This window comes from Plectrocnemia conspersa, unplaced genomic scaffold (assembly GCF_051122295.1).
Source record: "Plectrocnemia conspersa isolate PC_06_02 unplaced genomic scaffold, ASM5112229v1 ptg000002l, whole genome shotgun sequence".
NCBI classification, from domain to species: Eukaryota; Metazoa; Arthropoda; class Insecta; order Trichoptera; family Polycentropodidae; genus Plectrocnemia; species Plectrocnemia conspersa.
The window spans coordinates 20,714,606-20,737,590 of NW_028277166.1; the positions used below are offsets into that span (position 1 = coordinate 20,714,606).

General features: G+C 30.6%; 2 protein-coding genes across 7 annotated transcripts in view; one reads left to right on the top strand and one right to left on the bottom strand.

Moving 5' to 3' along the window:
• The first annotated feature begins 2,284 nt into the window (after nucleotides 1-2,284).
• LOC148238014 (sphingosine-1-phosphate phosphatase 1-like) lies at nucleotides 2,285-4,807 on the top strand. Its single transcript, XM_088205409.1, has 4 exons — nucleotides 2,285-2,683; nucleotides 2,748-2,998; nucleotides 3,082-3,254; nucleotides 3,329-4,807. Exons 1-4 carry the CDS (start codon nucleotides 2,374-2,376, stop codon nucleotides 3,744-3,746), a joined length of 1,152 nt encoding a protein of 383 aa, XP_088061535.1. The 5' UTR covers nucleotides 2,285-2,373; the 3' UTR covers nucleotides 3,747-4,807.
• A 120-nt stretch (nucleotides 4,808-4,927) lies between these two features.
• The window catches only part of MRP (Multidrug-Resistance like Protein 1), a 34,857-nt gene continuing 16,799 nt past the window's right edge, over nucleotides 4,928-22,985 (bottom strand). The window contains exons 3-23 of one of the 6 annotated variants that reach the window (XM_088181229.1): nucleotides 21,916-22,179; nucleotides 21,653-21,846; nucleotides 20,668-20,859; nucleotides 20,333-20,587; nucleotides 20,028-20,268; nucleotides 19,821-19,958; nucleotides 17,861-18,007; nucleotides 17,668-17,752; nucleotides 16,764-17,474; nucleotides 16,571-16,699; nucleotides 16,388-16,491; nucleotides 16,184-16,327; nucleotides 16,036-16,114; nucleotides 9,228-9,448; nucleotides 8,843-9,060; nucleotides 7,165-7,363; nucleotides 6,996-7,094; nucleotides 6,723-6,931; nucleotides 6,220-6,434; nucleotides 5,974-6,140; nucleotides 4,928-5,903 (exon numbers count right to left, since the gene is read on the bottom strand). In XM_088181229.1, the coding sequence (XP_088037355.1) occupies nucleotides 5,709-5,903; nucleotides 5,974-6,140; nucleotides 6,220-6,434; nucleotides 6,723-6,931; nucleotides 6,996-7,094; nucleotides 7,165-7,363; nucleotides 8,843-9,060; nucleotides 9,228-9,448; nucleotides 16,036-16,114; nucleotides 16,184-16,327; nucleotides 16,388-16,491; nucleotides 16,571-16,699; nucleotides 16,764-17,474; nucleotides 17,668-17,752; nucleotides 17,861-18,007; nucleotides 19,821-19,958; nucleotides 20,028-20,268; nucleotides 20,333-20,587; nucleotides 20,668-20,859; nucleotides 21,653-21,846; nucleotides 21,916-22,179 (4,206 nt within the window). In that variant the 3' untranslated portion in view covers nucleotides 4,928-5,708. Of the gene's footprint in view, nucleotides 5,904-5,973; nucleotides 6,141-6,219; nucleotides 6,435-6,722; nucleotides 6,932-6,995; nucleotides 7,095-7,164; nucleotides 7,364-8,842; nucleotides 9,061-9,227; nucleotides 9,449-10,784; nucleotides 11,006-13,376; nucleotides 13,601-16,035; nucleotides 16,115-16,183; nucleotides 16,328-16,387; nucleotides 16,492-16,570; nucleotides 16,700-16,763; nucleotides 17,475-17,667; nucleotides 17,753-17,860; nucleotides 18,008-18,205; nucleotides 18,353-19,820; nucleotides 19,959-20,027; nucleotides 20,269-20,332; nucleotides 20,588-20,667; nucleotides 20,860-21,652; nucleotides 21,847-21,915; nucleotides 22,180-22,985 lie in introns of those variants that run through there. The other 5 variants (XM_088181230.1, XM_088181227.1, XM_088181231.1 and 2 more) reach the window with 5 other exon arrangements.

A 22,985-nucleotide genomic window follows, 5' to 3' on the forward strand; every position in this document is an offset into this window, starting at 1 on the left:
ATTGATAAATTTGTTGATTAAGATTAAATGTATTACACTTATTTGAAGATACATTTCGAAAGGTCTTATCACTTCTGAATGTGAATGTCGAATGATTGTTAACATTAGAAAGTATAGATCTAAATCCGTGTTGTTGTTCACCGATAAAGTGGTTACAGTAATTTAAAAATATATATTATAGAATAATTTTGTAAAATTTAACCGGTGCTAAAAAAATACACATATTTATCAATGTTTAAACAATAAAACGATAAAAATTAGCTATATATTGTGTGTTGAAATGTGTTTTTGTATAAATATACTATTGCGACATTCTCTATAAGCTAAATTTAGAGCTCTTTATCATATAAATTTTGATACCAATATAAAAAAAAACATAGTTTTTTTCTCTGCGGGGGCAAACAATTAGCGATATGTTTCAAAGTGGTCAGTAAGTATATTAAATGATCAGCAGTAGATATTTTCTTAAATTTGTAATATATTACACAACACTTATTACTATATATATTTACATATTAATTCGAATGTAAAAAACAAAGGCATTTTAAAATATTTAGCTAAATATTTTGACCTCAAATAAACGGCTGGCCCAAATAAAAGAAATTAGAAGCAAAATTTCGCAAAGAACTTTTATTTACTCTGAAACGATAATTTAAAATGCAGAAAAATAATGTTTCATGTAAGTTTTCATATATGTATGTATGTAAAATTAAATAATTAATAATACTAATAAAAAGCATAAATTCTTAAAAAGTTATATTAAATGCCTTAACTGTAAACAAAAAATAAAATAATTACATACATGTATTACCAGGGACATCATTTAGGGGGAAGGGGGAGGTGGGGGCATTTTTATCGCTTTGAATTTAGCCAAAAAAATGCATGTCATTTAATGAAATACTATGAATTTTAATGAAATCGAAATAATAAATAAAACGACCACTGATTTTTGCTAACTTTTGCACCTCCCCCCCCCCCTGAAAATATAATTTAACTGATAGGCGCTATTGAAATTATATGCTGTTTTAACTCAAATGTTTTAACTCATGTCTATAAAACTCAATTTAACAGCTGCGAAACGTTTATTTGTCTAAAATAAAAACTAAGCCAACTCATCTCTCAGGGGAAAATAAGCAGATTTTATTGCTTTTGGTGTGGATTTTTGACTTCTTAAAAGGAATAATTGTTTTTTGCGCTCTCCTATTGGTCGAAATTCGGTTTAGATATTCTTCATTCGATTCTCACTTATTGTAAGTCGTAATAGTTCTATAAAAAGTCCTAATATGAAAGCTAGATAACTGAGCGTCTTCACTGCGAAGGCGACGGCACGATTTTATTGGTTTTTGAGAGGAGGGCAAATTTTAATGATATCGAAATATTAAAAAACGACCACTGTCTGGCCAATTTTTGTGATCACCGATATTGACAGTATTGCCACCATGCGAAACAGTTTATGTACATTCAACCTGTGTCAATCTATTTTTAATATTTTTTTAATCTCCTAGTTTTCGCACTGCTATTTATTTCCAATCAAGAAATTCGTTTTTTCCGTGGAAAAACCGGTGTTTTTCCGTCGGCACATCCATAATCAAGTGTAGTCTGTTTAGTGTTTTTGTAAGATTGCATTACCTTTTTGTATAAAATAAAACTGTAACCTAGTGATATATGTTAAAGGAACAGATGGAACTTCATTATCACTGTTGTCATATTCGCCTAATGTTTGATTTAATGACTTCAACATTATTGTATTCATACAATTATAATTTTCCAAATCGTTATCTATTGTCAACAATTATTGATAATTAACAATTGGAACTTTTATTTACTGTTCCAATTTAAAAAATGATTATTTGTTTTTAGTTCTTTGTGGTTTGGTCCAAATAAGCGGCTATTCCAAATAACCGGTTGATTGTATTAGAGTTTTTATTTTATAAAGCTTTTATTATATTTATTATATTATTATTTGTATAAATGAGCAAATATTACCCAGAGCTGTGTAAAGAAATACACATAAATAATATTTCACAAACATAATTAATAATCGCAAAATGTATGCTAATTAACTTAACAATATTAAATATATAATTATAATAAACCGCAAAGCTAATTATCTTGTTGATTATTCTCAATGATAAAAATAAGTTGGTCACACGCGTATCCTATTAAATTAATATGTATTATATATGTATTTTAGTTCGTACATATTCTGCAAAAAACTGTAGTTTAACCGCCGTTTTTATGTACCGGTTGAAAATATTTACATACATATTTTCTCCGGGTTTTTAGTCATGGCCGATAAATAGATCGCTCGAGTCTGTTGTAGAAAAAATATAAATGTCAAAATTATAACCTACTTGCGCAGAGTTCGCTACAATGTGGACTGACATACTGAACTATTTAAATGATCCTTTACTAGTTATTAAAGTTCAGGACGTCTTTGGTGTGAAATATGTAAATAATGAGAAACTGGCACGAATTTCCCGCGGGACCCCCAGAGGCGCTACATCTTCAAAGGAAATACCTTGCGAAGTGACCAACAAGTTTTGGTATTACTTTTTCATAGTATGGACGGCAATGGGGGACGAAATATTCTACGCAACGTTCATACCGTTTTGGTTTTGGAACATCGACGGAGCCGTCGGACGGAGAGTGGTACTCGTTTGGGCCATAGTAATGTACATTGGTAAGAATTGCACTCTTTTTATATATTTTTATGCGAGATGTTCCGTAATTTGACGTTGTTTTAGGTCAGGGATTCAAAGATATATTTAGAATGCCGCGTCCGGGACCACCGGTGCAAAAATTGCAAAAGAAATGGGCGATCGAATACGGAATGCCTTCGACTCACGCTATGGTCGGTGTGTCGATCCCGTTTTCTATTTTATTGTACACAATGGATCGATACCAGTATTCGTTCGGTTATGGATTAGCGATTTCGACTATGTGGTGTTCGTTAATTTGTATAAGTAGACTATATTTAGGAATGCATAGTGTTTTAGTATGTATTTATGTCTATCGAGGAAAACATTTTCATGTGCTAAATAGCATTATTAATTTTATAATTTATTTGTATTATTACAGGATATCATCGCCGGCTTATTGTTAGCCGTTTTGTTGATGATTCCGTTGATTCCGATTGTTGATACTCTGGATAGTACGATTCTTACGAACGATTGGTCTCCGATTGTGATATTAGTTGTATCGATTCTTGTGATTGTTTATTATCCGAATAGCGATAAATGGACGCCGACGAGGTAGTACTGATTTTTATTAATTATTTGTTTCGGTATCTTTATTTTTTTTATTACAGTGTGTTTTTTCGTTTCAGGGGCGATACTACTTTAGTAGTGAGCGTTTGCGCTGGAATTCAAATCGGAGCATGGACGAATTATCGATTGGGTCATATGATCGGTAGTGACTTGCCACCGCCTTATCCTATAATCTGGCCGTCGTACGACATGCTCGGCCTCACTATATTGAGAACGATCATAGGATTCTGCGGCGTCGTGGCCACGCGAGCCATAGCAAAGTCCGTATCGTACGCCTTCGTTTGCGCCTTACTGGGTAAAGATAAGAACGAATTGAGAAATTCCGAGAACACTCTAGAAAATAAAAACAAGATTATAGTCGAGCTTAGCTATAAATATTTTATGTGCGCCATGATAGGTTTCAACATAATGTATTTATTTCCCAACGTGTTCAAACTCATAAATATCGAAAGGCCAACGTTTTATACCGAAATATGATTAGTCACTAATCTATTTAATTCAATAGTACAAGTGTGAATGGTATGAGCCAATAATTTAATAAAGCTTTAATATTAGTAAAATATTTCAATTCCATCCATTTATAATATAAATAACTATTTTTTATACTAGCGAGTCATCAAAGTATATTTTTATATATCCTATTTAATGACGTTATGGATAATTACTCATAATTTGAGTTGAACAATTAAAATTGTTATTTTTAATATTATATTGAAATTATTATGATGTACAATAAAAATAATTAATGGCAAAGGGTAATTGAAATCTTAGACACAGTCTTGGATTATCTATTTGGCATAGATTTTTAATTGTGAAATTATTGCTGTCTTGCAATATTAACACTTTACTGACTATTATTAATCCTAATTTCAAGATTAATTTAATTGTTTCATATTTTTGATATTATCAAAAAATACTATAGTTTATATACATATATGTGTATATTTATGTAACTTTAATTAAGTAAGTTTGATTTTACTTAAACATAAACATTAATTCCAAAAATATTGACAAAATTTATGAGTGGTACTAAACTTTTTTTTCATTTAAAAATCTATAATTTGTTTAAAAGGCAAATAATTTTATTATTTAACTTTAATTAAGTACATATTATTATTATCAAGTATTATATAAACAAATATGTACCACCAGCAAGTTTCAATATTTTTTTAAATTAATTTATTGAAATAATTCCTAATTCATATAGCCATCTCTTGATGAACTTCGAAATATAATTTTAATTTCGTATCTTTTTATTGTCAGTCTCATGTGTCAGTTGGTAAAGTGTTAAATTAAAATCTAGTCAACATTTTATGTAACATTTAGATAAACAAACCTCGTGGCTAAATTTTAATACACTATTTATGAATGTAGATAATAATGCATTGTGTCTTATGTTTATACATAGATAAAATTCCAAAAGAGGTTAAGTGATTTTATTTGTATAGATTAATTATTATGTTCATGTTCTTACGACTTTGACTGATCTTTAAGTGGGTCACAAATTTTTAAAAATAAATTTATTTTTACAATCCAAAGTGTAGTTGTATATTTCTAAACGATGAAACATTGTAAGAATGAGTAATATGAAACATTACTTGCGAAATTGCGATAAAATTATCACCGATAAGGCACGTGTAAATAATTACAACTGGATATACAAGTTGTATATAAATTTATTTTTATATCGTCAAGTAAGTATACAAAATTGTGTTCATATACATTTATTAACAGGGTAAACATAACAATATTAAGTATTCAATTAATAAGTAATACTGAGTATAAAATTAATTTTTATTTTGAAAATTAAGGCATTTTTCATAAATAACAATTTATTGTTCAACAAGTTAACTTTAAATTAAGTACATTTAAATTTACGTAAAAAAAATGCTTGTAAATAAGTGGCAAGTTTATTTATTAAAAATAAATTTATGAATTGATTTGAATTCCAATAAAATACAATTTCATTGTACTAATAACAATAACATAAATAATTGAAACATTAAATTAAATAAGAAACGAACAAATTATCAATTAATAATAATTATAAAATTACATTATTCCATATAAAATGTACATAATTTCTCAAATACAATACTTTTATCATAAAACACTTATACGCACCGATATCAATTATGCAAATGTATAATTATAAAAAAAATCCATTCATACATGAATTCACCACTCTGACAATAATCACAGAATGTACCGTTATTTATTGTATAACGGTTAATTAATTAGACATACGATAGTGGTCCTTAAAATGTAATAAGAGGCAGTTTTCATTAAATAATTACGATTTAAATATATAACTTAATTAAGTATTACAATTTATTTTCATAAGTACCGTTCTTCTGTAATCTATCTAATTCGAAATATTTTAAGTGTGAACCGAAAATTAAGTAGTTTACGTGTGTGTGGTTTAATAAATAGATTGCACTAATTAACAAGTCCCGCGTCCTTGGCCATTGCGTAAAATATAGACTTTTTATTTTGCAGTAAGGTCGACGGTGGGTCAAATTCGACAAGCTTTCCTTTGTCAAGTACCAAAACTCTATTTGAATCCATTATCGTGTTCAAACGATGAGCTATCGTGAGCACTGTACACGAAGCAAATTCCTTTCGAATGGTGTTCTGAAATTAAAAAATAATTAATAAATAAAATATATTTATCTTTGCCACTTTTTATAAGCTTTAACGATACCTGAATCAAATCATCGGTTTCTAAATCAACAGCCGCAGTTGCTTCATCCAAAATCAAAACTTTAGTTTTTCTTAGTAACGCGCGAGCCAAACATACAAGTTGTCTCTGACCCACAGAAAGATTTTGGCCCCCCTCTGTCACCATATGATTAAGACCAGCTGCTAAACCTACGATTTTAATACAAGAAAAATATTAACATATATTCATTCATGTATTATATTATACAACATAATATTTACAAACTACCTTTTATAAAAGCTTTAAGATGGGCGTGCTCGAGTGCACGCCATACTTCCTCGTCGGTAAAAGCATTGAACGGATCAAGATTGATACGCAAAGTTCCAGAAAACAGCACGGGATCTTGAGGAATGATGGTGAGCCGAGATCGTAAAGAGTGGAGTCCTAGTGTGGCAATATCGATCCCGTCGATTACAATTTTTCCACTATGTGCTTCTACGATTCTAAAATTTATAAAATGTAACGAATAAGAACAAAATTTCTGAGAGACAGTAACTTTCACTACATTTAAAAATAAATTATACCAATAATATGCATTTTGATAAATGTTTTACATATACATAAAAGTGTTATAATGAATAATATTAAAGTAGTAAATACTTTTTAAATTGAATTAATTTTTATGAATAAATTCTATTTTCCTTGAATAATAAATATACAAAGCTTCCAATTAATCTGTATTACTTTCATACATTCTTTGTTATTTTAAAATAATTTTAGTTGATATTCACCTGAACAAAGCTAATGTCAAAGTACTCTTTCCGGCTCCGGTGCGTCCTACAATGCCAACTTTTTCGCCAGATTTAATTTCACAGCTAATGCCGTGTAACACCGGTTCAGTATTTTCTCGGTAACGCATTACAAGATCTTGAATTTGAACGTTGCCTTCAGCTGGCCATTCTGGTTTCGGCGCAGTTTCCGGAATATCCCAAGGCGCTTCCTGATAAATAAATTTATAAAATATAAAAATAACATTACACATTAAATCAACAATGTGAAATTACTTGAGCAGCTTCTCCGTATTCCTTCAGACGCTCCACAGCTACTATGTTGGTTTCCACTTCCGAAGTCATCCTCACAAGCCAATTAAGTGTTTGTGTGATCTATGATTTTTTATATATTTTTAATAGTATTGAGATATTAGTTAAGAAAAGTTAACATCTTTATACACACTTGTAAAGCGTAGCTGACGGAGAGACCGACAAGACCAGGATTTATATTGCTTCTTCCGATCACAGCGAACAGTGCGGCGAATAATATTATCAGATTACCCATCATCTCGAGTCTGACGGCAAGCCAACGGTTTGCTATAATGCTAGGATAGTAACACACTTGATTGTGATCAACTTTTGCCTCGGATTCTTGTACAAATCTGAAAAGTTAATTCAGTAAATAAATTATTAAGGTCTAATAATATTAAAATGTGGCCACAGCTTTTCTTAAACTTTTCATATGTAAAAAATTGTAATCATTTAGACTTCTAATATTGGGAAGTTTTCTCAAAAGTTGATGTTTTAACCCAGTTTATTTGACTGAGTGGCAAATTTTATAGGATATTTTAATGCGCATACTGCTATTTTACTTGAATAAATAGATACCAGCTCCGTTTATGTTTCAGTTGACACGAAGAGTTTTATTTTCTAGCAGTTTGAGGTATTAAAAGATGAAGAAAGCTGATTTATTTTTGCGAATACAAGATAAGTAAAAACGAAGTATTCTAATACTTCATTTTTTCTGCTATGTATGACAATTTCCGATTTAGAAAATAAATATTTGTATTTATATCAAGCAGGGTCGCCGAGAGAAAAATCAGGTTCAGGTGCTTATTGTTGCTGTATGCCCTTCCCCAAAAATTTAACTGATATCTAAAATATCATATTTAAAGTTTCGCAGTTCACACAATTAAACGTTTTCAAATTCGAGTTTCTTATGTTGGCAGTACTGAAAATCAGACAGCTGTCAATAATATCGCGTATTCAAAGTGTCAAATGTTAGTTTGCAACAACACATTAAAATTCAACACGTTAAAATTGTTAAATTGTTCTACAGAAATAACAATTCTATACAAACTGTGTATAGAAATTTACAGGAAGATTATAGTCAATTTTATCATCCTATTGAGCAAACAATTTGCAACGTAATGAATTTTGCATCTGGAATTGCACTTAAATAAATAATTTTTAATGCTAATTTGTTAAAATATATTTTTAATAAATAAATATTAATAGAGTGACTCGATGATAGTCTCATGGTAACCATATATTTTACTCTCAGCGTTTATTTTATTATCGCTCTACTATGCACACTTTTGTTAACTACCACTGTATTCTTTGTTCTGTGGTACCATACAGTTGCCGTTGTTTTTACGCCCTTGATCTACTTTTTTTTAAGGTTTGAAATGCATAAATTTATTGAATAGCTATAATACGACAAACAACCACTATGTAATAATATGTATATTATTCGCGAAATAAAATTAACGGTCAAGTAGTATTTAATTATTATGTTTTAATGTGGGGGACAAATGTCCCCACCCTAAATGACGCCCCTGATTAAAAAAATTCCAGTCTAAAAAAGAAACCAATTTTATTGAATTTGTCTTATTTTGATAGATCCAAAATAGAAAACAATTGACATAATATCGTGAGAAGAATTAAATTCTATAAAGTAATCGCCAATCCCGCAAAAAAGTGTCTTATTGGGACATATCTGATTTTAAAGTAATGTAAACATTTAAATGTATTATTTTAAAAATCTAAAGTTACATTTTCTGTTTTAAAATATAGTCTCATTTGTTAGTTTAGACGTTACGTACATATCAAAAATAACTCTTTTAATATTTCATAATTACCTGTCTTGTATTCCATAAGCTCGAATGACTGAAACACCAGTAACAGTCTCTCCAAAATGCGAGTAAATCGGCGATCTAGATATAGACTCCAATCGTTTGAGTTGTCTGGATGTAGCCACGTAGAATCTTTGTATGAAATAATAAATGACTCCTATCGGCAATATAATGCTGATAAATAAAGGAGTAGAAATACTGATGACCACCAAAGTGGCAGCGACCTATAACCGCAATTTTTCATTAAGTAAATTATAAAACACAAATAATTACAACCGTATTATATCACAGTATCCCAAATAGCATTCATTGCGTATATTATTAAGATGATGCTGAAGCGCATTCGACGAAGTTTTAAAACTATACCAATCATGTGTGCTCATAAGTTTACCTCGTATACGCAATATGTGAAAGTCGATATGTCTTCGGGTAACACGTTGTCCACGATGTCAATGTCTTTGGAGAACCTAGATAATATCCTGCCGGTTGGTGTGGTGTCAAAGAAATTAATAGGACATCCCAAGACACCGTGCAGGGTCACATCATGCAATATTTTAGCTGCCATCCAACAGCCGAGCTGAGGCGCGAGATCGCAAAAGAATGAGGCAACAGCTGTAAATCCATCATAGTTGTAATGATTACGGGAATTCGATAAACTGCCAAAGAATTGCTTATCCAAACATCCAATCATTAACAAATATTGTATTCCAAAAAATATGTCTGAACAAATTTGAGCTACCATCAATATAAGGGCTGTTCAAAAAGTTCTCGAAATCGGATGTAGATAAGGTTACAATCGACATAAATTCGTGTTAGGAACACTGATTTAATTTGAACATTAATCAAAGGTCTATTTATATTACAATTCACATTTGCATAGAATTGTAAATGTATTTTTCATTTGACGCTTGCTAAATAGAATATATGCCTGAGAATAAAACTACATACTTTTGCAGGGCTTACAATCGAGAAAACAACAAGTTAATTATGGAAACAACTTAACTAAAAAATGAATCATAAAACATATAACTAAACATTCTAATTGGTTGTTTATATTTGTCCGTTGTTAAATTAACTTTTTTAAGAATCATCTGCATTTGAAATGATGTACAACTTTAAAATTACTTTTATAAAGAGAAATTTCTTAAATTAAAAAATCAGCACTTATCATATAATTAGTAACGAAATCCATAAAATTGGGTGTGTGTTATTTATTCTACAATATATGTCTATTTTATGGTTTACATAGTATGGTAGCATACGGCTACCATATTATGTAAACCATATTTGGCAATAACAGCTATTTTCTGAGAAGATACTTTTCCATTCGTTTTGCATTGAAATTGTCATTTAGTACTTAATTAATAGTTGCCGGTTAAAAAATATATATTTAATTATTGGCATTAAAGTTGGTTCCATTTAATTTAATATTTTTTATTAATAGATCTTTTCAGAGTCGTTTCAGTTGACATGTCGAGTGCATGGCCTGGATTATTTATATAATAAATATGGTTATCTATGTGTAACACGTGAAGTTAGCAGTGAGTGAAATAACAAATATTTAACTATTATTTTTTAAATTTATGTTATGATTATTGATAAAAAAATCATAAATTTATTTTACCATCAGTCACTTCTATTATTTGTAAAGCTAAAGAAATGTCCGTCAAAAGATTTTACTCGAATGAAGAGATCATCACTGAAATAAACAGCAATTCTTGACGAAAGATTGAAACATCTTGTGAATAAATGCTGACTTTTATTTCACCAGGATTTTGTCTTTCATTATACCAGATTCCAAGAACTTTACACACAGCCCAGTCAAATCTATAATGCATGATTGTCAATCGTTTGAGATAAAAATGAGTTGCCTTTAAAGTTGTCCCAAATAAAGCATGCAAACATGCTACAATCACTTCCCGCATGCTAAGATTCGGCTGGGACGTACCCTCATTATACCAATTACACATTGCCGTATGTATATGGGCAGCGTACGGTCGATAATTTCAAGGTCGTTAGAACATCTGTTTAGAATCTTGCCATTCGGGTTGTTGAGAAAAAACGACAGAGAGCATCGCATGACATTTTTGATTAGGTAAGAGTGAAGGGCAGAAGACGCGTTTGCGGCTCCTATAGGCATAGCCAAACTACCGAAATAGAGTGTCATCACTGTAAAAACACAATTCACAGTTCTAGTCTAATTTTGTGCAGAAGAATTATATTATATATACTATGTAACTATAAATTAGTGCGTATTAAACTAAACAACTAAAGCGACTAATACAAACTCACACGCCCGTTATATATACGAAGATGAATCAAAAAGTAAAGACAATTTAGTTATTTACACTCTTATTTTGCATAAATGCATTCTTACCTTTTGCAATGATATTTTTATAATGATGTATGTCTTTGTGTAATGTAAATGTTATTACATTTTTGTCTAAACCAAAATTTTGACAAAACTACACAGTCAATATTAACACTTTATCTGCAGGATATGAAAGCTGGTATTAATTTTTTTACTTGAATATAAATATGGTTTTTAATAGTTGATCAATGAATGGTATTTCTTAAAACAGGTACTCTGTTCATCATAGGATGGACAGATGTACCAGGTTTCGTTGTTTTTTTGTGTGCCCGGAAGTAATCCGTATTTATATATAATATTTTAATTTTGTCACAAAGAATATCACATAAACCGCTGTAAATGCATAGACTTAAAAAACAAAAATCCCGGGACCAGCAGATAAAATGTTCATACAAAATCTAACATAGAACTGAACAACTACCGGTATAAATTGAACTGTTTCAAGTATATAATCTGAATTAAATATTATTATCAGATAGTTTAAACAGGTATTCTAATTAATACAAATTATTGATCCCTTTTTTGCTTCATTTAATTTTTTCATGTTGTATATTATATTATATAAACATTTCATCTGTGCTAAAAATCATGAATAAAGTCAAAGAGAAAATATACTCGTTTTTATTGGATTAGTATGGACTTTACAGACCAATATCAGTAAATAAATTAAGTGTTCACTTTGTACTGAACAAAAGAAGTTAAAAGTTACGTGAATATAATACATACATTTCAGATCAGGAGCTAAGAAACAAAAATATAATACTTAAGGTGACTGGACGTCCTACTCAAAGGAGGTCAATCTTTTTCGTCCTCCTTGAACAAAAGTTTCGGAGGTGACGTTTTGTTAGCTCCTGCAGCATTCCTAAATGAACAAATTCTGAAATTTACTTTTTTTCCATCTCTCCCAGTAATTTGTTCTGCATAATTAAACATTTTTGAGATGGCATTTTTATTTTTAGTGTCCTCCTTTGATATTTTCAAAATCTGGTAACCTTAGATAACTGCTAAAGAAGAAACTCTGAAAGAAGTATTCAGAATAGGCTAGTGAAATGTCTGCATTGCAATTTATCGTAAACGGCAATTATAATGATCAATAAAATGATACATAAGCCGCGACATTTAGAAAAAAGAGCTGGAATGAGCTCGGCAACATCGAGACTCGATACTTGAAGATTGGGCGAAAGTCATTTCATCTGACAAATCCGACATTGAGATCGCCCCGGGCGGCACTTGCTTGGGGGCGGCATATTCGCGATGGGATCTTCTAATGTGGTTCTTAGCCCTGAATGCACTAAAACATATATAAATCCACGAATAACAAGAGCTTAATAATAACCAATTTATTATTTTAAAAAATGCTGATTTTATGACCCTGCAAAATAATGTATGGGGGGGGTGCGGAAATTTTAAGGATTGCCCTGAACGGCACTACCCTAGCTACGCCACTGCGTTACGATATAATTAAAAAGCATAAAATCTTATGGTTTGAAGTTGCATAGTCACAGCAGAGGTAAGAATCATGTTCATGTGCAAAGGTTGCAAAGATAGTACTATTAAAATCGCAATCTATTGGGTTCTCTGGAAAATATTTCTAAATATGGTCATGCAACTATTCGTTTCCATCAAGTTTTGCTATAATTTGCCAAAAATAAGAGGTAGTTTTATGTGGATCTGCATAGTAACCAAACCTAAATTCAAAAGAGAATTTGTGGGTTAAACTTTTTACAAAAGATTCAAAAGTTCAGTAACTTTTTATTTATATAAATAGTATATTTTATATATTTTTATTTGTAAAACTAGAAATTTAAACTTAAATCTGTGACGAGTAACAAAAATATCCCTAAATTGCCTTTACTTTTTAAACACGTATCATACAAAACAATCAATTCTTGTGCGGTGTATACATGATCAATGCTTCTTTAAAACATTGCGATTGATACATAGGTAAACATGTGATTATTTGTAATGTAGTGATGTGTTGATTATGCAATTTTCATATTAAATCTAAAAGTTGCATAATATTCAGATGTAATGAACCGTATGTAATATACACAAATTTCATTTAATATACTCTTTTTTTAGATTATATATGTATGTATTTTCACACTTATATCAAAAGCTACTATTTGGGACGATTAACGGTTAAACGAGAAAAAAACTGATTTTTACCGAAAAAAAGCATGAAACCCATCCGCGCAGTGTCGTCGGCAACACATTGTCCAAAACGTCGACGTCCTTGCTGAACCTGTTTAATATGCGTCCGACGGGTGTGATGTCGAAAAATGAAGTGGTCGGTGCTCGCATCACGGATTTCAACATGTGCACGTGCAATATTGCCGACGCGTCGAGCGTTCCGAGATACATTGCCAACGAAGAAATAGATACCGATATCACTGTGAGACAAAAACGCACGGACACTCGCATACAATGTTTCAAAAACATTAATAATACATTTACAAAGAAAACACAATTATTAGTAATATATTCTCCATTGAGACTTAGATACAAACACAGTTTGGAAAATGAGCATTCGAGTATTTTGTATATTAGATTGGTGTATATGATATGTCGTATTATTAGTTTAGAAGAAACAATGAGAAGTACAAATTGAAGATTGCTAGTGATAAATAAAGTACACAACATGAAGATACAGAATACAAATATATACATATTTTAGACAGTGGCGAAAAGAAGTCTTTCCTTTATATGAAAAATTCGAATCACAACAGCAAAATTAAACCTTAATAATGGAAACTCCTGTTTATATAAGTAGTTCATAATTCTGACGCATAGAATCAATATAAGACATGTCAAAGCAACAAAACTATTGTACATTATAGGTCATCAAACATTTATCTTATTTATTTAATGGAAGTCATAAAATAGTAATCTAAAACGAATTCTTAATTTGATGTATACTTAACCAATGTATATTTTTGAGAATGAAATTATTTTACTGTGATAAAATTAAAATAGTATATCATCAAGATCAGTGGCGTCATGAAAGCAAGAAAATACATAAATGAACGGCGAATCACATGATCTTTGGTTGTTTTTAATCTGGATCTAATAAAACCTTACTTAAAATTACTAGTTTTATAGATTCTCATTTTTTCTTAAATTCTGTATGTATGTATAGCAAGAAAATTCTTAAAAAGTACATGTCTGATATTGATTTTAGATCTTTCTGAGCTTATTGGGATTACCATCTAAATATGGATGTATTACATAATAATAAAAAAATATATTAGACCATTAAAAATGTATTTGATTTTTTCTTCAATGAGAAGATCGAATTCGGCAATTCTTGCCCAAGTAGTAACAGCCGATACATCGAATTTCGTCAAGTAAGGGGTTGAGTATAAATACTATTAGCTACAAGGTGCATCAAATGAAAACCATTAAAGTGCAATAAAAATGCAACACTGCTTTATTGAATCAGGCATGTGACATGAAAGCACAGCAATAGCTTAAAATGGCCACCGTACTATGACTATACGCCAGTGTCTCAACAGATTAAAAAATATTGTACTACCAACATTTATTAAACTTATTTTTAAAAAAATCAAAAAGAGACACTGGCATGTACAATGAATCAAAAGGCGATTCACCCGGAGTTATTGGCGTTTAAGTGGTTAAATTTACGAAAGTTCAGTAGAGTGATGCATGTATGTCACTTCAGCAAGCATACGAATGGACTAGAAAAATCTGAAACAGCCTGACTTATGTAGCACTCTCTCATATGCCCAGTGGGTCAATAGTGAATGAATAGAATCCTCATTAAAAAATTTCCTAAATGACCCTTTTTTTAGAGCCTGGGGTCACTGAGCATTCTCGAGCCAGCTCTGAGCATACCAAGCTGAGGTGTTCTGCGATCTTGCAATGTGTCTGACTTCAAAATTAGTTATCACTTTCTGCTTTGAAGCAGAAAGTGATAACTTCCTAGGAAGAATTGTTTCTGCAGATTAAAACTGGGTTTATTTACCTCGGCTGAAAACCAAGAATAACACCATACCTCTTCACCAAAAGTGAAGAAATTCCACACAAAACCATATGCGCAAAAAGATTATGCTGTCTTTAGGGGTAATTTCGGAGCGATAATTTGAATCAAAACAACGTGGACTTGAGATAGTAATATTTAAGGTTTTCATTGATACAGCCTCATAATAATAATAATTATAAAAACATAATAATCCGACATTTTGCACACACAAACCTAATAGACGAAAGATCAATTTAAAACAGGCATAAATCCAGGATTGACGGAATTTGGAAACTTTCTTTGGTAGGAGTGAATATAAAAAGAATAATTCATTGATACATAGTTAAAATTCACACGAGAAAATGTGTATAATGTGTGAAAATACAAAGCAACGAGAGAGAAAAAAAAAACACTCTGGGCGAAGTTAATGTTAATGATGATAAATGAAAAAAAAGCTTTAGTTTGTTAATGCAATGATTATGATAATTAATATTTGATGATTTACATATGTACAATATACAAAATCCCATACATAATCATAATTTATGTAAGTGTTTCCTAAGACATTTACCAAAAAGTTCAAGTGATTGTACAGATCATGACGAATATTTTACAAACGTTGATAAGAGATATTGAATCACGCGTTTTGTGAGTTATTATCAAATTGTATATTTATATGAAAAGAACCCAGAGTTGATTATTCTTAATTTTGGATGATTGGATGAATGGGATAGCTGAAAATGGCATGAGATAAGATTAAATTATTAATTTTAAATATATTCTTTGTTAAAGCGAAAGTAATATGTATGTAGAATATATTTATAGGGAAATATAATTATGTTATACCTTGTCCTACTCCTAGTCCACCATATACACCAAGATACATATCCCTCTTTTGTGTATTTTGTGTTCCGTTCGCGTCAACCTAAATTTATAATAAAATCATTATTATTTTTAAAAGAATGTGAATATTATAAATAATAACAATACAAACCAATGTTTCATCCGAAGACCATACAGATAACCAGATATTTGAACCAATAGACATACTTTGATATATTAAATTCAATATGATTGTAGAGATAGATAAGAACATACCGATGCTCAATAAGTAATGGGAATAAACACGCCATTTAACCTGAAAAATAAAAAAAATCTCAATAAGATAAAAAAAAAACAATAAAAAATATAAGCTTACACTTCCGGTTTCAGCTTTTTCAGTCTCTATAAGTTTATCTGGAACTTTAGATTTTTCTATAATATTATTAGGTTCAGGAGTCTTTTCAGGCGATTTTTTATCAACTATAATATACAATAAAAAATGGTTTTAATATTAAGACATACGTTTCAATAATCAAAAGCTGATAAACTCAAGACTCACTACTTGGTGATTTTTGATCCGATGGAGTTTCAGAAGGACTTTCAGATAGAGATCGAGCCCGTTGTAATTTATTCTGGAATTCGGAACTACCGAGACTCATTTCCAACTGTTGCTTGATTTCGATCAATTCTAAAATAATATTAAGACATTAACATAAACAATATATATGAAATATGTAAATCAATAGGCTTACCAGGTACTTGATCAGCACTTTCGTTCAGATGTTGAACAAGGAAATCGGCAAAGGCACCCTTCTTGGCAAGCAATTGTTTATAAGTACCAAACTCTGATATAACGCCGTCTTTCAAAACGATGATATGATCGACTTCTGGTAAATAAGTTATTCCGTGCGTCACAAGTACACGCGTCTTAGATTTTAAGAGACCAGATCCTCCAATCAAGTTTTCGAAGATGTGCTTGCCGACATGCGAGTCTACGGCGCTTAACGGATCATCCAAGAAGTATATATCGTTATCGCAATACACGGCTCTCGCCAAAGACACTCTTTGCTTTTGTCCGCCAGATAGATTGATTCCCTTTTCTCCTATTTCTGTTTGATCACCACCAGGTAACATTTCAATGTCGGGTCTTAAAGCACAAGCGTCGATCACAGATTGATATACTTTATTATCTATCTCTTTTCCGAAGAGGATATTATCTTGTAATGAACAGTTTTGAATCCACGCTTGTTGTGAGACGTAAGCGACGCTTCCGTTGATGTTGACGCGACCGGATATTTTATCCATTTCACCAAGGAAAGCTGATATAAGGGAGCTCTTGCCGGAGCCGACGCTTCCGACGACGGCTACCAAAGATCCGGATGGAATGCTGATATTGATATCTTTTAGAATCGGCTCATCATTGCCCCATGAAAATGTACCGTTTTCAATCAGAACTGGATTATCTGTAAATATGATACAATCGATGCATTTTATTAAAAACTATAAGATAATATGGTTACACTGCTTAACTAGCGTTTAGTTACAAAGAGATGATAAGCTGATTTATATGTATAATTATTTAATTTGAAAAAAAATATCAAACCTTTGTAAAAAAAAATGATTAACTTAGTGTACAGTATTATTAAACGCACTAACCTTCAGATACATCATGATCTACATTGTTAGGATCTAATTCATCGGCGTTCAGGAACTTATTCAATCGTTTCACCGACACAAGAGTCTAAAATAGCAACGAATTGATCAAATATTATATATTTAGACGCATGCTAAATAGCGTATGTGGAAGACCATTCCGAAAAAGTAGTAAATAGAAAGAGATAAGACTCACTTGTACAATATTAGTTATCAACATAGGCAGCATGGAAAGCGGAAATCTTAGAATGTTGAACAATGATAATGAAACGAAGGCTGTCTTGGAATCCAACACGTTTGATGGATCAGAAAGCACGAATGTTGCGAATGTTACCAGCGACACCTATATTAGTATAAAAATTAAATGTTACGTTTATCGAAAGCTAGATTGGTGATCAGTATTTATAAACATTACATTGAATGTATGATATACAAAATATGTTTATTTTATATGAGTGCATAAAAATGACTATAATGTAGACATCGGTATAGAAAAAGCACATAGACCCTCTTTCGGCAAGTTTTAATGTTTTTAGAATACCTCTATTACGTATACAATCAACAGTGGCAGCACGTTAAGTGGTAAATACATAATGTTGAATAAACTGAGAGAGACAAACGCCTTAGTTGGAGTCAGGACGTTTTTTTCGTCCACCAAAGAATATGTCGTGAATGTCAAAACAGCAACCTTACATTGTAAAAAAAATATGTAAGTATCATTACTAAAAGAAAACTTGATAAATTCTGCAGTCACTAATAAATATGAATGTTTATAGCTGAAATAATAACACAAAAATAACATTAGTTTATTTAAATAGTCATTTTGTTTAAAAATGTATGTGATTCTTAGAATCGATATCAGTTGTCCATTTTTATACAGTGTCTAATATTTATTTTTTTCCAGTTCCTGGCCAAAGCCATTTACCTGGGTATCTATTAATTGTTTTTTTTTGTTTCTTTATTATGTTAGACGAATGTAATATTATCTTAAAAAACATATTTTAAAGTTGTGTCACTTCAAATGCTTGTTGTTCTGAAATTTTTTATGGCAGATTCAAACAAAAACAACCAATCAGGAGGCAGCATTTGGTTAGATCAGCTATTGCAGATTATGATACCACCGGTTATTATCTCTATTGTTTTAATCAAGAGTCAGTTAAAATTTGTTACATGTACAGTTTCACATCTAAAATTAAAATCATTTTTAAATACTACTTTATTTCGATTGTAAACTATGCACATATGCATATGAAAATGCAAGATTTACAAAATTAGAATAGCAAAACTGCATAGTCTAACAAAACAAGATTGAAATCTTCATTTAGAAACAGGGGCGTAATTTAGGGGGGGGGGAGGCATTTGCCTTCCCTTGAATTTAGCCAGAAAAATGGATGTAATTTAATTAAATTGACAGGGCCATAGAGTAGGGGGGCAGAACATATGCCCACGGGCGCAAGATTGAAGGGAGCGCCAAAACGATGTTATATTTGATTTTCTGTTCACAATAACTACACAAGGATTTGTTCACAACGCAGACTTTCTAAAGCCATTATCATTAATTACCACAACATAAAAATTCAACTTTTAAGAGCTTTAACCCTTTGGACGCGGAAATCGACTAAAGTCGCCCAATTGATTTTTTATCTCTTTATGCAAAAATCCATAGAGTAAAGAATATCATATAATAATATATATAACATTCTTTACTCTATGCAAAAATCAGTAAAAAAATGCTTTTCAAGAAAAAACTTTTTTTTTGAATAAACATAAAATATCATTTTAAATAAATAAAAATTAAAAAATCAGAACATTTAAACACAGTATCAAGGTAAAATTTGCATTTTTCAAATAGAAAAAAACAATTAAATATTATTTTTGATTAATGCGTCCAAAGGGTTAATAAATATGTCCTATAAACAATATTTATGGTATTGCGGACAAATAGCATTGTTGTACATATCCTTTCTAGTGATTCTAATCATCACATATATGTATATAATGGAAGACGGCCTGAAAGATAATGATTTTATAACAAAACATAACATTGGGCATCACTCTTCTTCTGGTGGTCGTCCTTCAATGGCCGATATTCATATTTCTGGGACTTTTGTGAGCTATTGAATCAACTTATTAAAACTATATTACAAATAGCTAACCAAGAATGGTGCACACGACCAAATGAAAGATGTAGCGGCATTCAAATACGCCGATTTCTTAAGAACGCTGATCTCCTTGCCTCTGATTTTCAGAATTTGTTCTTCAAAACTTGGTTCCCACGCATATAACTTGAGCACCTGACATTTTACAAATACAATTAGTATATAATATAAATAAGTACATAATAAAGTATTTAAAAGACTTACTTTTATACCGCTAAGTACTTCATTCATCAACTTGACTCGTTCGTCTTTATTTTTCATTTGTTTGATTTGCAACTTTTTAAATTGTGATGCGATCAAGCCATTGATTGGGATGAGTATTATCATCACAGCCAAACCAGCGAGAACGGAGGGGCCGAGTATATTCCATAAAAAGTATAAAGCCAACGCGATCTGGAGCGGCGCAGACCACAACATGTTCAAGTAAGTAGTTAGATCCATAAATCTGTTTAAGATAGAATGTTATTATTGAATAGATACAGATTTTTAATTAGACTCGTAATACCAACCTCTGAGCATCGACCGACATCAAATTGACAATTTCTCCAGCAGTTGAGTCATTCCTCGCCGTATTCGACAATCTCAAAGCTTTTCTATAAACGGCGCTGATCAAAGCAGTACGAATTCTTAATCCGACTATAAACATTCGATGAAAGTATTGAGATAATATAAGCGTTTGTATAACAGCTATGGCGAAGAGTAAGACGGCGTACATGTAGCCTTTCCATACTTCTTCATTGTTACTCACAAATGATATTAGTAGGCTGAAAATATATTAATTTAATAACGTAAAGAAAGTAATATTAATTTCAATATAATTTCATGGTATAAAATACAAAAATACCTTAAAATTTGCGGTGAAGCAAACGTGATGACATCTTGAACCAGCTTCAAGAAAGACCCTAATATGAAGGTTGGTCCGAAAGCTTTACACAAAGCGGGCATAATAGAAGCTTCTTTCTTTGGTTTAGGACTTCCGAAGCTGACACTTCCTGATGCTTTTTTAAAGGAAGCTTTTGGTATTTCTGATTGTAATCTAAATAAATAATAAATAAGCGTCGAGAATATAGTCCAAAAGATTATTATTCTATTAATTATAATCATGTATGATTTAAATTGATCAAACAAAAGTAGAATTTGTTAGGTAGTTAAGGAAAAAGTTATTGTAAATGTCCAACAGGTAGTTGTGAATGGCTAAAATCGTGACGTTTAAAATCAATATCAGATCTGTGTTTGGTAAATATAGTATATGCAGAAATATAGTGCAAAAAAGAATTGAACGAGCATTTATAAGTTTAAAAACCATTTTAAAATTCTAAGCTGCTTTAAATATAAACATATCCCAAGAAAAGTTATATTAAACTCGGACAAATAAAATATTTATATAATCAGAGGCATGATCGTCATGTGATCGGCCATTATATCATATCAAATTAAGATAAGTCCATCAAAGTTAGCTTAATTTTTATCAAATTCGAATTAAATATTTTTAATTTTTAATGAGTAAGATAAATATTTAATGACTAATAATGTACAATATTTTTTGCATTTATTCAAAGTAAGTGACATTGATATTGATGCTAAACCTCATTAGTAGATACTTTTTTATATTATCTAAAAGAAAAGCCTTGTTATATTGGATATATTATTTAAAAAATATCTATTAAGAATTATTTATAGAGATAATGTAGCAAGAGTACATTTTTTAAACAATACCACAGAACATTAAATAGCAATGAATATTTTTTCATTCAGCCAATTATTTTTAACCATTATTTTTGTAATAATATTCAGGAATTTATAAAAGTAAAATATAAATTAAAAATTACCTTCCAGTCTTCTCCAACGTTTGTTTCCAATACTTATCAAATAAAGGCACGACTTCAGACGATTTATCTTCGGCGTTCAAAGCCCAAAGATCTTCTACGACTAAAGGTTTTCTAAATCCAACCCAAGCGAGTGGATCAAACCATGTATATAAAATTTTCGCCAAAAAGCTACTGCTGCGTTCGGGGCACGGTTTCTTAAATTATAAACAAAATACATTTAATACAAGTTTTATACAGTGATTTCATATATTATCAATCATTACCTCTTGCATAGGATGTGCTAGATCGGTTGGTACCGCATCCACAAAACAGTTAAGAACACACATTAGTAGCACCAATGGAAAGAATATCATATAACTAATGAACGGATACAAGTCATCGTTATTTTTTTCTTCAACATGTTTGGTTATTTCTGAATGAAACTGCGGTATGCTAAATACTAGTAAGAGGAACCAAAACAGACACTGTAAACCGGACGTCCTCAACCCATGTTTTCTGTTTAAGTACAACAACACTGCAGAAAGACACTGTAAAAATTAGACAAAAAACACCTTTAATATAATTGTTTTAATAATTTACGATAACAACTTTGAGCTTGTGTTTTCATTAGTAAGAGATTTGCAAACTGTACAACTTATTGTCTGCTTAGTTTCAAACCCATTATAATTATAAAATTAAATTTAATGCATTTATGTATTATATGTATATATAATCCTACATCCATATTGTATGGTTAATTTCAAGAACCCAGCTCAAAACTAGGCACTTCCATCATCTCATTGATTAAATACCATCCATTACAAAATTTCCGCAGACTCACTATAAAACTCTGAGGAAAATTTAGTCGCCTTTTCATGTACATTTTATTAAATAATAATTTCAGGAATATTCATTGCTTCTATTATAATTATTGCATCCTCCAATATTCTAAATTATTGTACCTGCAAATATATTTAATAGGAATGGTTGTGGTTTTTGCTTTTTTTGTGGTATTTGTAGTTTTTAATTTGTTAAAAATTTTTTACATCAAAAGTTTTTTTACCAATAAGTTGCTAATCCACACTTGATTCTTACTTTACACGTGTACACACACTTATCTGTTAGTAGCACAAATTATTACAATATATTGAACTTTTTTATATACTTTTTGTGCAATTTATGTTTGGTAATATTTTGTATATCTAATTTAAAATTATCATTATCATTTCAAATAATCAATACTTTCATTTTATTGAAAAAAAAACAATAGCAGTATTGTATATTTAAAACATGGTATTCAAAAACCTAATTGAGATTGATGGAAATCAAATACGAAATAAAATAAATTTAGAAA

Coding starts and splice junctions, on each gene's coding strand:
- LOC148238014 (XM_088205409.1), top strand. CDS start 2,374: ATGTGGACTGACATACTGAACTATTTAAATGATCCTTTACTAGTTATT. Junction 2,684..2,747: donor GGCCATAGTAATGTACATTG/GTAAGAATTGCA, acceptor ACGTTGTTTTAG/GTCAGGGATTCAAAGATATA. Junction 2,999..3,081: donor TAGGAATGCATAGTGTTTTA/GTATGTATTTAT, acceptor GTATTATTACAG/GATATCATCGCCGGCTTATT.